The sequence below is a fragment of the Rattus norvegicus genome, chromosome 8, assembly GCF_021556685.1.
Source record: "Rattus norvegicus strain SHRSP/BbbUtx chromosome 8, alternate assembly SHRSP_T2T, whole genome shotgun sequence".
In the NCBI taxonomy this organism is placed as follows: domain Eukaryota; kingdom Metazoa; phylum Chordata; class Mammalia; order Rodentia; family Muridae; genus Rattus; species Rattus norvegicus.
The window spans coordinates 83,788,680-83,805,022 of record NC_141541.1 but is presented as its reverse complement, the minus strand read 5'-3'; the positions used below and the strand labels follow the sequence as shown (position 1 = coordinate 83,805,022).

Below are 16,343 nucleotides of genomic sequence, written 5' to 3'. Positions count from 1 at the left end.
TGAACTCTTGGGTTCAAGCCATCCTGTTGCCTCTGCCCCATGGACCTGGACTTACAAGTCTGTGCCATGATTTCTGTTAACACAGCATGTTAACACAGGAAGAGTTTCTAAAAGAACAAACCTCTGTACCTTTAAAAGAAAAAAAAGGAAGAGAAAGCAGGGACCTTGTGACGCACAGCAGCCAGTCGCTTCTAGAAGGGATTTATGATTCAAATAAAGACAAGATACCCCTTGGGTAGCAAAGACATTATTATTCATGGCCTGCCCATCAGTCTGTGTCGGTACAGCTGCTGTGCAGGACATTCGAATATAATTTATAGGGACAACACACACATTATCTTAGGCATTTCTGATAACACTACTAGCAGGCTTTTAAATCAGTTTAGTGACCTGTTCCCATGCCAGAAGGTTCTGTTTGCTCTTGGCAGTATTGGTGCCAGGAATGGCAACTGGTTTTCCCCTCAGGTGTAGGGGAATGCTCAGCCCTAGACTGCATTTTTCACAAGTCAAATACATAGCCTGTTTTCTGCATGTGTCCATTTCATTTCTAAAGCTTCCCCCAGAACAAAACCAACCAACCAACCAAACAAATCAACCCAAACAAAAACATACTATCTAAAAAAAGACAACGAACAGGTTGAAAAAGATACTTTTACCTAGAAACAGTTTTAAAAAGTGATTCTGTGTGATTCTGTACATTTGGAACTGAAATTTCCTTCTGTTACAGACCACTGAATAGCCACTCTCACAGTCCATATAGCCGGCATGTCCAGACGATGGCTCTAGAAACCACAGTCGACACCAAGAAAAGGTAGACTTTAAAGTGCTCTGAAGACAGACTGGATTCAAGGAAGCAATGAGGGACATTTGAAATGCTGACAGACGTGGAATTCTGGTGGTTGGAATAGCTTCAAAAACGGACAAAACTTCACAGAGTGTTTGAGATGAAAGAAGGGCTTGGAGGGCCAGTTGAAGAGCCAGGGCCTATCTGAGTATTTCCTGGGAGGGCGGATTTCATGGAGACACTGGACGGGTGAGTGAGTGCTGACTGGGATTGCTCCCATAGGCTACCTGTGGGAAGCCCTGGGCTCATCAAGAGGTCGTATCCACACGGGAGAGCACGTGTCCTTCTTGCACGCTGGGAGAGGATTATGCCCAAACCTGAGAAGACACAGATAGATCCCTTTTAATAGTCGATAGTTTGTATTGTAAGAGTTGAGTTAAGAGTTTAAAGACAGGACTTTGGGCTGCACACACACACACACACACACACACACACACACACACACACACACACATGCATGCTCACACACTTTACTGAACAGGGCTCTCACAGGCTTCAGTTATTTTCTCGCCACCATGCTGAACACCTGTGTGGACAAGGCTCCCAACCTCCCAGAGACACCCTCTTGCCACCCCTATGGACAGGGACAGAGACTGTTCAGGACGGCCACCACCCTTCCTCTCCGTTCACACAGGAAAACGGACATCCTTCTTACTCTTAGGGTGTGATCCCACGACCCTGAGCAGAATGCTGTCCCATCAGGAGACACTCGCAGAGTGCTAACACGGTTTTCATGTCCAAACAGGATGGAGACCCGGGAGCCCTTGAGAACATCCCAGACATTGATGGTATAGTCATTGTACCCAGCAAAGAGCAGGCGGCCTGGAAAAGATACAATGGTTAAGTCAGTTCCTGTTTTTCCTTTTTTGACTCTCTCTCTCTCTCTCTCTCTCTCTCTCTCTCTCTCTCTCTCTTTCTCTCTCTCTCATTCACCAATTAATTTTCTAATCCATCCATCCACCCACCCGCCTACCTATCCACCCATCCATCCATCCACCCATCTACCCACCCACACAATAAACAGATTAATCTAGGCCCACCGTATGGCAGACAGTGTGTGTTGCCTTTGCAATTCAGGAGAAGCAGTCCTTGTCCTCTGGGGAAGGCACAGGACAGAGATGAATATCACTGTAATGCCATTGGTAGAAGCCACCATGCTAGGGTCACATGTGTATAGGATGCCACTGGGCCTTAAAGGAAGCAGGAACATTCCTGCCATTTCTAAACCTTCAACTTGAGTTCACAGAGATTAAGACAAAGTGACAGTGTTTTCAAGGGCTGAGCAGTAAGTGGTCTTTGATGCTTGGGTAGAGGTGCCAGAAAGTAACTGCAGCTTTGTGCGGAAAGACAGACTTAGAACAGGAGGGTGTCCCATCAACACTGCCTTGGCTTCTGTTGGCTGCCTCCCAGGTGTGGGCAGGGTTGCAGGGGGTTTCAGAGCATGAAGTGGGAAGGGCCGAAGAGGGGTATCTGAAGGTCCCATGTGGCCTCAGCACATTGCCTCACAGAAAGCTCAGTGATGGGAGGCTTGGCAGAGAGCTGCTTTGTTCTTTTTAGGTCTAATCCTACAGTCCCGGGGAAGTTTCTGAGGTAAAATCTTACCACTGAGGGAGAAATCCACGCTTGATGCTCCAAATATAATACTCTCCTTGGAGTAGATGGCAACCTCTCTATCTGCCCTCAGGTCATAGAGGCGACACTGAGGTACAAAGAAACAAAGGGACAATTACTTCTGGCTTCAACTTGTCGAAGTACAGACCATCAGCTTCTGTAGTTTGAGGCATGGCAGGAGAAAACCTCTTTAGTTCTCTCTCCTTCTGTTCTCTCCTTCAGTCCTATTTCCAGTTAATCTCTATGGGTCAGTAGGGACTCAAAGACACAGTGAGTGTAAAAAGTTTCACATACAGAGACAACATAGAGCCCTGCCTTCTCTTCCTTGATGAAGCACTCACAGGCATTGTGGAACATTCCATGATGCTTAGAAATTCACAATGAGGAAATGAAAGTCACCCCAAGTCCTAGAGGCATTTGCTAATGTCTGGGATGTTAGTTTTTGGTGTGGTTTTTTTTCCTACTTTATGTGTGTGTGCTGGACAGTTGATGTTAATTTGACACAAGTTCAAAGTCATCTGAATAGAAGGAACCTCAATTCAGAAAATGCCTCCATAAGATTGGGTTATGGGCAAGCCTGCAGAGCATTGTCTTAATTGGTGACTGGTGGGGACACTGTAGGTGGTGCTATCCTGGGCTGGTGGGCTGCTATAAAGAAAGCAGGCTGAGTAAGCCATGCGGAGCATGCCAGTAAGCGGCACTCCTGCATGGCCCGTGTCAGTGCCTGCCTCCGGGTTTGAGTTCCTGTCCTGGCTTCCTTTGATGAATAGTGATATGGAAACCAAATAAACCCTTTCCTCCCCAACTTGCTTTTTGGTCACAGTGTTTCATCAGAGCAGTAGAAATCCTGACTAAGACTGTGTGGAAATGGATGGGGTGAGTGTTCACTGCTGGCTCTGTCAACATCATGTGGCAAGCACTTACCAAAATTAGTCTTCAAAGAAGATGATTTACATGTCAGTCCAATATTCCCCATGTGGCTATGTCTCAATCTGTTAGGCAATAACCAGCTAAACGTTCTTCTTATGACTAAACTTTCTCTTTTATGCACAATTCTACGATGAATATTTGTGTGTGTGTGTGTGTGTGTGTGTGTGTGTGTGTGTGTGTGAAGAAAACTGATTTTTGAATACACTACAAGGGGCGATGGCCTGGGCAGTAACAATAGAACTAACTCCCCATAGCCACATGATGAACCTTTTTATATAAAAATCTTTGTATACATGTTGATGTCTCCCTGGCATTGGCTTAGGAGCAGAACACTTAGAACAGAATTGTTTCTGTGAAATGGTGTAGCCAAAACGTGTGCCTTTATATTTTGTTACACATTCTTGACACATCTAAGAGTTTTAAAAATATTATATTATTTATGAATGTGAACATGGATGTATGTGCCTGTGTGTGCACGAATGCACACATGCATGGGTGTGTGGGGAGGACAGAAGAGGGTATCAGGTTCCCCAGAACTGAAGTTACAGGAGGTCATGAGCCACCTGACAGGGGTGCTGGACTTGAACTCAGGTCCTCTGGGAGGGCAGCAAGTCCTCTTAATCTCTGAGCCATTTCTTCAACTCTGAGATTTCACTATCATCAAAACTCAGAAAGTTCTCTTATAACATCTTCTTATAGCAGCGTCTTAGAGTGAAGCCCTTTAATATTTGGTATTTTTGAGAACAACAAGAAAAAAATTTTCTTTTAAAAACATATGTCATCATAATTTGCCACTTGTAACAAACTGTGAGAACTGTATCTGGTTTTAGGTAAGCAGTAATTGCCTGAGGGCTTTTAAGTAGTGAAAAGCACAAAAAAATATATTTTTAAAGATTTGTTTATTTATTATATATGAGTACATTGTAGCTGTCTTCAGACACACCAGAAGAGGACATCGGATCTCACTACAGATGGTTGTGAGCCACCATGTGGGTGCTGGGAATTGAACTCAGGACCTCTGGAAGAGCAGTCAGTGCTCTTAACCACTCTCCAGCCATCTCTCCAGCCCACAAAAATACTTACTTATAGCAAAATTTGTTTCTACAAAATGGTGTAGCCAAAATGTGTATGCCTTTATATTTTGTTACATATTCTTGACACATCTAAGAGTTTTGAAATATTTTATTATTTATGAATGTGAATATGGATGTATGTGCCTGTGTCTAGGTTGGCTGTGAACTTGCTGTGTATATGTGGCTAAGGATAACCTTGAACATCTCTTCCTCTTCTACACTGACATTACAAGCATTGAACCACCATGCTGGCTTTATGGCAGCGTTCTTTTTTTGTTTTGTTTTGTTTTTTAAAGATTTACTTATTTATCATATATAAGTACACTGTAACTGTTTTCAGACACACCAGAAGAGGCATCAGATCTGATTACAGACGGTTGTGAGCCACCATGTGGCTGCTGGGATTTGAACTCAGGACCTCTGGAAGAGCAGTCAGTGCTCTTAACCACTGAGCCATCTCTCCAGCCCTATGGCAGTGTTCTTAATGGGGTGGGGGAGGAGAACTTACAAAGAGCTCTCTCCAGATGGAAGATTCTTTGAGTACATGACGGCATGCCAATAATATGAAATACCAGACAATTATCGAGAAAATAAGCAGTGAAAAATGCTGGTTGGTCACAGACGAGCGCACACAGGTTGTCATCGTGTAAAAAAGACAAACATACAAACAGGCACTGTATTTATGGAGAGAAAGGGCAGTCAGGATTCATTAAACTTTTTTTTCTTAGGAAAGGAGAGGAAATTCTTTCCATTTTAATTCAGTGGCTACACATAAATCCTGTGACTAGAAAACAAGTTTCAATAAATAAAATAAAGTTAAGGTATAGTGACAGTTTTGGAAAGTTGGCTCTTTAAAAATACAGAAATATAAGAATGTACTTTCATTTTAATCCCAGGTGTAGGGGTGTGGGCTGCTTCGGGTGGCCTACAGCAGCGGACCATGATTCTCCTGTGCTCTAGCAGAAGCATGGCTTTGCCAGCTGCAGGTAATTTCCGTGATTCTGGGACGTTTGGAATTCTGGGAAGGTGTCAGAGGGTATATAATGCTAGGCGGGTTGGCTGTGGTTTGTTAGTAATAGTCATGCTCAAAGAATAAACAAGGAGATTAGATTCAGATCTCTCTCCTCTCTCTCTCCTTTCTCTCCTATTTAGTGATAGGGGGTGAAATTGTGGGGAGGGTAAAGGTTGGAGGAAAGAAGAACCTTCAAGGTAGCCAAGGCACCATGGCTAAGGGGCTGGAGAAATGGCTCAGCTATCAAGACCACCGGCTGTTGTTCAAGGAATTAGGGTCAAGTACTAGCACCTAGAGAGTGGCTCACAATCATCTGTAATTCTGGTCTCAGGACATCCCAGTGCCCTCTTCTGCTCTCCGAGGGCACCAAGCATGCATGTGGTGCAGACACACATAAGGCAAAACATCCATATACATTAAAATGCATAAGTAAAATTTGAGAAAAAACAAAACAAAACCAAACTAAGGCCTGATGTTTTCCTGTGGTGTTTTCTGGTCCTTCATGTTGTTGGGCTTTAAATAAAATTTCCTTGCTACTTCTGCAAAATGTAAAGTAAAAACAAGCTATTACCCCTCCCCTCTGCCTTGAAAGGGCTATCAGTATCGGAGAAACATACCGTGGCATCATCTGATCCGGAAGCAAAAGCATCTCCACTGGGGTAGTATCTGCAGAGAGTTTGGTAGAAAGCCCGTTATGAGGAGTAGTCACGCCCATGACTCTGCTCATGACCCAGGAGAAGGGATCCTAGGTCACACAGCCAGAAGCTCCGCTTCTGGGACACAGGACTGAGGGGAGCCTCGTGTGGTTCCTCGGGTAAACCCAGGACAGGGGCATTGCCTTACAGAGAGGTCTGCTGAGGGCCAGATGAAGTCAGTGCCTTCACACCAGGTACTGAGCAGAGCAGGAGCAGTCCTGCAATGCACCTCATTCACAAAGTGAGGCTCAGAGCACAGGGGCAATGGAGTCAGAGGGACAGAGCCACATCAGCTGTCGGCATTGTCAGGACATGCAGGGCTTTGGGCAATGACATCATCTTCCCCAGCCTGGTTTCCTCATCTGGACAGCGAGGATAATTATGCCTGTCTACATGGTGAAGGTGAACAAGGTAGTGAGTACCAAGAACACAGCATACTGCTAACTAAAAAGCCCCAGTGGGCGGTGGCATCCCGCCGTCATCTTCTCCGTACTCAGGGGGAAGTATGGATGCTAGATTATAAACCACAGACAGGAGCAGAGTGGGGGTATTTATTAGTTTGTTTACTTATTTACTAATAGGTGGGGTCTCATGTAGCCCAGCCTAGCCTTGAACTCTGTGAAGACCTTGAACTTTGAATCCTCCTGCCTCCACTCCTCTGTTCTGAGAGTCCAGGAGAGTTACAACACCCGGTTTTATGGCCTGCTAGAGGGGGAACTCAGGGTTCCATGTATTCTAGTTAAGCACAATGCCACCTGAGCCACATCCCTGAGTGAGCATCTTTTAATCCCTCACAGCGCCCACACTCCGATGTGTCCCTCCCTTTCGATGATCTTCTTTCTGCTTACAATGGCCTCCAGCCTGCAGCCTGTACTGGGGAGATGACAGTAAAAGCCTGCTAATAGGGAAGGTTGGTTCTGTTGTTTTTAATGCATACAGTTGTGTAGGTGTAGAAGGTGGAGGGCAGCTTCGGGTATCAATCTCTGGAAAATGTCCCCTTCCTTTGAGTCAGGTTCTTTTACTGACCTGGAGTTCACCGAGAGGCTAGATTGGCTGGCCAGTCAGCCCCAGATGGGGATGGGACCCCAGGTGAGTCCTCTGTCACCTCTGTGCTGGAATTACAGCCACCTGCAACTGTGCATTGCTATGCAGATGCTCAGAGATTGAAGTTGGTTTACAACCAGCCTCAGGTTGATTTTGGGTGACTACCTTACAAAGTTTCTGACAGGAGGAATGAGAACAGGAAGGTTGGAGGGTACTCACTACCTTGTTCCCCTTCACCCTGCATGTCCACAAAGTTTATTTAGCTCTGTCTGCCCCATGCCATTCTCTGAACATACTATGTGTTTTTTAAAAACTATGTTTGTGTGTCTTGTGTATGTGAGTGTGTATGTAAGGTGTATGTACATGTGTGTGTATGTCTATGTATGTGTCATGTGTATGTGCATGTGTCGTGTATATGTGTGGGTGTCTTGTATGTGAATGTGTATGTGTCATGGGTGTCTTGTGTGTGTATGTGTATATATGTTGTGTGTATATATGTGTGTATGTGTATGTATATGTCATGTGTGTATGTATGTGCCATGTGTGTGTCATGTATGTATGTAAGTGTATATGTTGTCTATGTATATATGTGTGTATGTGTCTTGTGTATGTATATGTGTGTGTATGTATATAGGTATGTATGTATATGTGTCATGGGTGTCTTGTGTATATGTGTGTGTATGTATGTATATATGTTGTGTGTATATATGTGTGTATGTATATGTGTCATGTGTGTGCATGTATATATATATGTGTCATGTGTGTATGTGTGAGTGTTTTGCATGTGTATGTGTTGTGCATGTGTGTGTGTATATGTTGTGTATGTATATATGCATGTATGTGTATGTATGTTTGTGTCTTATGTGTATATATGTGTGTATATGTATGTGTATGTATGTGTGTACGTATGTGTCATGTGTGTGTATATGTGTGTGTGTTTATGTGTCCTATGTGTGTGTCTTGTGTGTTTGTGTGTGTGTTCATGTGAATGCAGGTATCCTAAGAAGGCCAAAAGAGGATATTGGTTCTCCTGGAGCTGGAGTTAGAGGCAGTTGTGAGTCATCTGATGTGGGAGTTGGAAACTCAGAGGAGCACATCTAGTGTTTTCTCATTAGGCACGATGGCAAATTTTAGGGCTCTGAGTAGAAAGATGTTTTATATTGAGCCATGCTGTGACACCTTCTGAACAAGTGAAATCCCATCCCTTTTCTAGAACCCCACTTCTGGAAAGCTTGCTACCAACTGAGCATCTCAGCCTGGCTGACTAGGGTTCTCTCGACTGAAGTAGCCCTATGCTGTTCAATGCCCACCTCCCGTCTGTCCTTCCTCAATGCCCACCTCCCGTTTGTCCTTCCTCTAGTCTTCCCTGTGTAAACAAACGGGCCACTGCTGACTGTTCAGATTAGAGATGTGGGCTTCCTGAGCTCAGTGCTTTTACAGTGTGGCCCGTCTCACCTCAGTGCCCTTTCAATATGCAAGGCTGGCTCTTCATCCTCCAGGCCTCAGTTTAAATGTCACCTTCTCAGAGGCCTTTGACCTCCTAGAAGCAGCCCAGCCCAGACATTTCTATCCCTGTTCCTCATCCCCCCCCCCCTACTGTATACGTGTGTCTCTTTTTGTATTTGGTCTGTTTCTTGAAGGGCAATAGAAGCTTTATCTTCCATGCTCACTGCTGTAATCCTATTTTGGAGGGAATGCTTGGCATGGATGCATTCAATACACACATGAAGATTGCCTCAGAAATAGTGGCTCACGTCAGGAGGGTATGGCTTGTCTCTAAAGCAAGTAGATGAAGGGCTCCTGGGACCTGGAACCTTTCCTGTTGAGGAACCTTTTTTCTCAGGTAATCTCTGGTGTGTGTGTGTGTGTGTGTGTGTGTGTGTGTGTGTGTGTATGTGTGTGTGTGTGTGTGTGTGTGTGTGTATGTGTGTCCTGCTAAGGATGATCTAAACCTCAGTAAAGCCCCAGGTCAGAGGACCCCAAATATTTTACTTACTGACCGGACACTGTTGACATCAGATTCATGAGTTTCAAAGGCTTGCACACACTGGCCAGAGCGCATGTCCCACACCATGGCCTTCTTGTCACAACCCTACAAACAGAAAATCATACAATTATATACTGCAAGAACTATGTACAGACAAGGATGAATCTTAACAAGTCACTCTCCTCCACCCAGTTAGCCTGAGGAAGGAGACCTTCCCAGGACTGAAGAGCAGGAGGGCACATGACGCCCCTCCCTTCTTTTGTGAATTTCTGAGTTGGAGTAAGACCTTCAGTGTCTCCTCCCTACTTCCTCTGGGGAATTTTACTTTTCTCCACTCCCTTCCACTCTCTCCTCTTCCTGTCCACTTTCCTCAGTCCTGTGGCAAGCGGGTGTTGGTACATGTGGTGGGGATGGGATGGAGTCTGGGTCGGTGACACCAAAGGATAGGTGGGTGGTGTCCAAACAGAGTAGCCAAGAGCCTCAGCTGTTGGAGTTGTAGAGCCGACCTTCAGCAGAGCTAGAAATGGGCTCCTCTGGGCTGTCTGTACCTTAGCAGCACGCAGACCTGGGGAACAGCGGTCCCAGAGTCTCCTCATAGGCCTGCCCTTGAACAATTAGGGGAGAGGGCAGCAAGTCTCCCGCCAGTCCCAGCCTTCCCCCTCAACCCTGATGTTCTCTCTGAGTCATTCATAAGGCAGACAACCATAGACAAAAGATTTCTCATATCATGTGGTAGAGATTCTGGAAAGCTTTTTGATGAATTCCCACAGAGCTCCAATAGCAAAAGCATTCTCTCAACAGTTACATGAACTGATGGCTTCAAGCACTCAGGTTTGTTGGCCTCAAAGATGTGAAGAGGCAAGGATGACATCTTAGGAGCACCTGCCATGGGGTATAGGACCCCAAGAGTTTCACTGAGGACAGAGACAATAAAATTCAAGAACCTTCACCTTCCTGCTGGATGCTAAGAGACAATATAATCTACAGAGATAAGGGTCCTACCAAGAGGGCAATGATTGAGCAGGGATGGTGCAATTCTGCAAAGGCACAAGGAGAAGACATACTCGGGTGGCCAAACACACGGGAAGAAAATGAGATCTCAATGGTATGATATCAGTTAGGCCCATATGTTGATCCCTATAGTTCCTCTTCTGTTTCCTGCATCCAAGGATGAGGAGGAGAGTGGTGGCCAAAGGATGTGGGATGGGAGTGTTCTCCAGCCCTGAGCTCTGTGACGTCCCGGCACTGCCTCATCTTAGCATGCAAGCACGGTGGCCCATGGTTACGCTAACATGCAAATTTTGAGGGACCTTAAATACATGGTGACAGACACACACCCTGAGTTGCAACATTCAAACAGAACATGCCAGATCTCTATAGACTTCTGAATGGTAGTGACAGAACGAAGGGGGCCTGGAAGAAGGAGGACTGTAGGAACTGAGGTTTTACAGCTGCAGGAAGCTGAAGACACTTCTAGGAAAGAGACAGGACCAGAGCTAAGAACAAAAACAACACCCAGCATCTACCTCCCTGGTGGACAAAAGCCCCAGAGAGTTTCTTTGTGTTTACCCCAGACACGAAGGTGTTTCCAGTTTCTGAGGGGGCCAGGTCCAAGCAGAGGACGTCAGCCCCATGGCCATGGAAGCTCTGCAACAGCTGTCCACTTTCCACATCCCACAGGGCGCAAGTGCCATCACCGCTGGCTGTCAGGATCTGCACGAAGAAAGAGAGTTGGGGAAGGTTAGCTAAAGGTTTAACCTTCCACAGAGCATAGCAGGCTACACACACACACACACACACACACACACACACACACACACACACATATACACACACATACACACACATACACACACAGACTCACACACACATACACACACATACACACACATACACACACATACACACACATACACACACATACACACACATACACACACATACACACATACACACACATACACACACACAGACTCACACACACATACACACACATATACACACACATACACACACATACTCACACACACATACACACACATACACACATACACACACATACACACACATACACACACACACACACACACACACACACACACTCATACCCCCTAGCTACTTGCTCCAGGAAATACTGTTGCAGAAGAAAAGACAGAGCCAGCCCCATACAACTTACTTACCAAGGTAAACAGACCACCAAGTCTCACTTTAAGACTCATAGCTTGCCAGACTTCCTGTCCAGCACTATCAGGTCCTAAACCAGGTTTCTGTCTGCCTTGCAGATCTGTGTGACTGAATCAACTATGGTAACAGTCATGACTTGCTATAGCAATGTTGTCAGAGTGTTAGAGGTGTACTGTCCTGGCTGTTGTTTGTGCAAAGTAGGGCACAGACTTAATGCCCATTACATTTTGTTCTTGATTTTTTAAGTTAAAGACTAATTTTGCTTATTTACAGGTGTGAGTTGTGAGTGTGCGCGCATGCATGCATGCACCTGTGCGAGATGAAGTCACAGGTCTCGGATTTCTCATAGCTGTAGTTATAGGGATGCATTTTTGGAAACGCCTAGCTTGTTATGAGCCATCTCTCCAGCTCCGTTTTTTATCTTTTGAAGAATAGATAAGGGTTGGTGAGATGGCTCAGAGATTAAGAGCACTGGCTGCTCTTGCCGAGGTCTAGGGCTTAGTTTCCTGCACCCACAGTGGCTCACAGCCACCTATAACTCCAGGGGAAATCTGACGCCCTCTTCTGGCCTCCATGGGCACTGCATGCATGTGGATGCACAGACACGCATGTGGGCAAATGTGAACAGGAAGGCAGTGTACAGCTCTGAAGCTCAGCCGCTGTGGAGTTTATATTGCCTGCCTTACACACAGCATTCCCACCCTCGTCCGCCCAGAGCAGAGTGCTCACTACCACAGCCAGAGTTTGTCTCAACTCTACATCCGGAGGCCCAGCTTTCCTCTTTTTCTTTTCTTTTCTTTTTTTTTTGGAGCTGGGGACCGAACCCAGGGCCTTGCGCTTCCTAGGCAAGCGCTCTACCGCTGAGCTAAATCCCCAACCCCAGCTTTCCTCTTTTTGATTTTATTAGGAACAGTGACCAAGACAGAAGGCAGGCGCTTCCTCTGGAGCCTGCGCTACACAGAGCTCGCCTTACCCTGTATTTCCCAGATGTGCTCTGCATGGGGAGTGCCCCAGGGGGATGGGGGCACTCACCTGCATGTCTGAGTTGGTGAAGCTGCAGGCAGACAGGTAGTTGGTGTGCATAGCGACAGACTTCTTCTTGGCAGCCATGTTCTCGTTCTTGTCAAATGTCAGTGGGTACACGGAACACTTATTATCCAGACCACTAGCGGAGACGACAGAAGAACCAAAGGTTGGCATGGAAGGACAGACACATGCATCCTTCTCATTTATACTGACTGTGCAAATGCCTTCTTTATTACTTTCTCTATTTATTTGTCTTACATTGCAACCTTTTCCCCTTCGACTCCACACCCTCTAATCTATAATCAAATGGAAGCAAACCCACAAAAATGAATATGGAAACTCCTTTCCTCAGTTCACCAACAGCTCACCATGTGTGCGGGAGCGAATGCAGAACCAGATGGATACAAACGTAACATCAACTTCTAAACAGATCAGGGAGCACACGTACATCTCCCCCAGATAAGGACGTTCCTTATGCATATGCTGGTCTTTATCACAGCTGAGAGATTAGCAAGAGCTCCCCACCAGCTAACACCGAGCCAAGGAGCTGAGAACCTAGCGCCTGGAGAGATGGCTCAGTGGTTCAAAGCACCAGCTGCTTTTAGAGAGGACCTGGGTTCGATCCCAGGACCCATAGGGCAGCTCACAACCACCTGTAATTCCAGTTGCAGGGCCTCCTAAGCTCTCTTCTGGCCTTTGAGGGCATCGGGCATGCATGCAATGTATAGACTATACAAATAGTCATAAGATTAAATAAGCAAAAATAGCAAATGCAAAATATCTATGAAACTGTTAGAAGCGAGGGAGCGCATGTTGCTTTTGCAGAGGACCTGGCTTCATTGCTCAGCACCCATATTGGCTCTTTAGTTCCAGAGGGTCCAACACCCTCTTCTGACCTGGTGGGCACTAGGCATGCACATGGTGTACTCATCCATGTACATGCAGGCCAACACTCAGACACATAATGTAAAGTAAATAAATCTAAATTTTTAACTGAAAGAGTACTGTTATTGTGTGTGTGTATGTGTGTGTGTGCATGCAAGAGAGAGAGAGAGAGAGAGAGAGAGAGAGAGAGAGAGAGAGAGAGGCACAACAGCATGCGTGCGGATGACAGAGGACAGCTCTCAAGAGTCGGTTCTCTCCTTCCAGTGGGATCAGGGTTGGACTCGGGTCAGCAACCTGCATAGCAGACAAGAGCTGAGCCATCCCGAGGGTCTCTGTGTGGCATTTCATGTGTATACTGGGATTTGAACTTGAGGCCTCACATTGATTTACCCACTAAGCCATCTCCCCGGGCCTCTGGCTGTTTTTTATTGTTCAGGGCAGTGCTTGGCCAGATATTATTAAGGGTTGCTCATTCTGGGCTTTATTGTTTTTCATGGTTTAGAAAGTAGAGCCCTGTACCAGTTTTAGACGGCTTGGATTTTGGAATATTTGCCCATACAAAGCAGTAGTTTGTGGCGAATGGGACATTTGGGAAACTTACCCACAAGCAATGGCACATCCTGATGGGGCATAAGCACACGCCATCACCCAGGTGCAAGGCATGGTGACCGCGTGCTCCTGAAACATTAGCACCAATCAGGAATAAATAGGGCACGTGCACATGGGTCTTAATGTCTGAGCTTTTACAAAACACAAAAAACGGGGTCCCTGATGTGTCACCATTTTACATGGCAGTGGCAAGGGATGAAACTGGGCTTTGCACTGACGAGGGGACTCAGCCTTCTGGTACCAACCAAATCTCAGTTAGTAAGAGACAGCCTGCTTTCCTCCACTGGTTTTTATCCTTTGCCAGGGCCTGACTGTTGGTGACTCTGCCCTGGAAAACGGCCCTCACTTGATCAGGGCACGCTCGTTGCTAACCACATCTGTTAACCTGCTTAATAAAGTAGACTGTACACTTTGATCCCCTTTTCTACAGTGAGGAACAAGCCTGTTGCTGCAGACAGATACTGGCACCGGTCTTCTCAGACAGCACTGTCCTGTACAGAGGGTGGGCCCCTGGCTGGAACCACATCTGCATTTAGAGTTTCGGTCTTTATCTCATGGAAACAGTCTATCTGATCTATTAGATCTATCTGAGATGTGCATGCCGAGAGCACCCTTGCCTTGGCCTCAGACAGCCCCACACCACAGCTTTGCCTGTCGGATCCCCCTGCAGTCTCCTACCTCACCTGACCTCTGTTCGTTTCTACAGGGTTATGGGATCCAGCCAGACATAGAGAGGGGAGAAAAGACAGAATTTGATCCTTTTCATCCTCACTCATAAGATAAATGCAGAGCACATCATGTGTGGGGATTTAACAGGTTCCTCTTGCTGGGCCCTATCTGGTCAGGGGTGGTGGTCCTCTAGGGGCGGGGCAGGGAGCACTGGCAGAGTTGCTGTTTCCATGGTGGTTCACAGAGCTCTAGAAGGGACTGGGCTGGGAACCCGAGGCCCAGGGTGTGCCTGGGAGGGTACCTCACCTTGTTAGTAGTGAAGGAATCCCAGACAATCACCTTCCCATCCTGGAAAGAGAAAAAACCCCAACAGGTCAGGAGTCGGCACCTGGCAGAGTACTCTTATCAGTAATGGCCGAGAAGTCCACAGAGCACCCTGTCCTGATGGGCAGTGAGGGCAGGCAGTGGAAATCCAGGATGATCGAGACCTCCCACCTGCCTGTGAATAAAGGGGAGTGAGGGGGATGGGGCTGGGTTTTCCAGTGAGCTTTATAAAGGCTCAGCTCTCCGATTTACAATTTTTGGTTCAGATAAAGTGAGAGAAAGCAAGACTCAGATACCCATTGGACAGGGTCTTAGGTAGCCTGGGTTGGCTTAAACCTCGATATGTAGTCAAGGATGACCTGGAACACTGGATCTGCCCGCCTTCATCTCCTGAGTGCATGCACCACCATGCCTGGCTCAGACTCAGTGTATTAATCCCTTAGACGTGTGGAGGTAAAGGTGGTGAACGGAGCAGGAGAGCGGGCTGGAAAATACCCCGTAGAAGAAGCAATGTTAAAGTGACAGAATCTTTCTCTACCACATCTGGTGGGACAAGCCTGGATAATGCTGGGTGACTGAGGTCAAAGAGCACAGTGTGGGGTCCTTCAAGATCCCAGGCTCACATGGCTTTAGATCTAATTTCTGCCTAAATGGCCAAACATGGATGGGTTAGGAAAGTCAATGTTTCGTAATACAACCTGGGCTCTGCGTCTGCATGTGAGGGCCCTCTGTACTCCCCAGACATGGACACTGATTCAGTGTGGCTGTTTCCTCTGCCTTGCTGCCTGCCATTTCCCATTGCCTACCCACTGTGCACTCTGAAGTCTCATTAAACTGTGATCTTCCACAAGCTGACGTACATGCCAGGCGCCCACATACCAGGAGAGAATTTACCTCCACCCCCAGACCCGACTCCCACTCACCCTCTTTTGTGAGTGATCTCTTTTGTTAAAGGGAAAGGGTTACTGGTAATCCAAAGATTGTTCCAGAATCTTCAATGTTTCCAGTCTTGTGGTGGTTTGAAAGGACCCCATAGGCTCATGTGTGTGAATGCTTGGTCTTTTAGGGAGTGACACTATTAGGAAGTGTGGCCTTGTTGGAATGTGTGGCCTTCTTAGAGCAGGTATGGCCTTGTTGGAGAAGTATGTCACTGGGGGAGGGCTTTGAGGTCTTAAAACTCAAGTCTGTCAAGTGTGGAACACAGTCTCCTTCTGCTGCCTTGGATCCAAACACAGAACTCTCAGCTCTTTTGCCTGCACCACATCTGCCTGCAGGCTGCCATGCTTCCTGCCATTTCAGTAATGGACTAAACCTCTGAACTGTAAGCCAGCCCCAGGTAAATGTTTTCCTTTATAAGAGTTGCTGTGGTCACAGCATCTCTTCAAACCCCTAACCGAGACAAGCTTCCATCCCACATTTCCACTCTGGAGCAGAGAGGGACGCACAGAGA

General features: G+C 46.5%; 1 protein-coding gene across 1 annotated transcript in view; it reads right to left on the bottom strand.

Moving 5' to 3' along the window:
- Positions 1-231: 231 nt before the first annotated feature.
- Positions 232-16,343, bottom strand: part of Gnb5 (G protein subunit beta 5) — a 28,936-nt gene continuing 12,824 nt past the window's right edge. The window contains exons 3-11 of the mRNA NM_031770.4: positions 14,876-14,917; positions 13,893-13,969; positions 12,413-12,545; positions 10,766-10,909; positions 9,210-9,301; positions 6,088-6,136; positions 2,447-2,543; positions 1,500-1,666; positions 232-1,161 (exon numbers count right to left, since the gene is read on the bottom strand). Coding sequence (NP_113958.1) covers positions 1,150-1,161; positions 1,500-1,666; positions 2,447-2,543; positions 6,088-6,136; positions 9,210-9,301; positions 10,766-10,909; positions 12,413-12,545; positions 13,893-13,969; positions 14,876-14,917 — 813 coding nt within the window. The 3' untranslated portion in view covers positions 232-1,149. The remainder of the gene's footprint in view (positions 1,162-1,499; positions 1,667-2,446; positions 2,544-6,087; positions 6,137-9,209; positions 9,302-10,765; positions 10,910-12,412; positions 12,546-13,892; positions 13,970-14,875; positions 14,918-16,343) is intronic.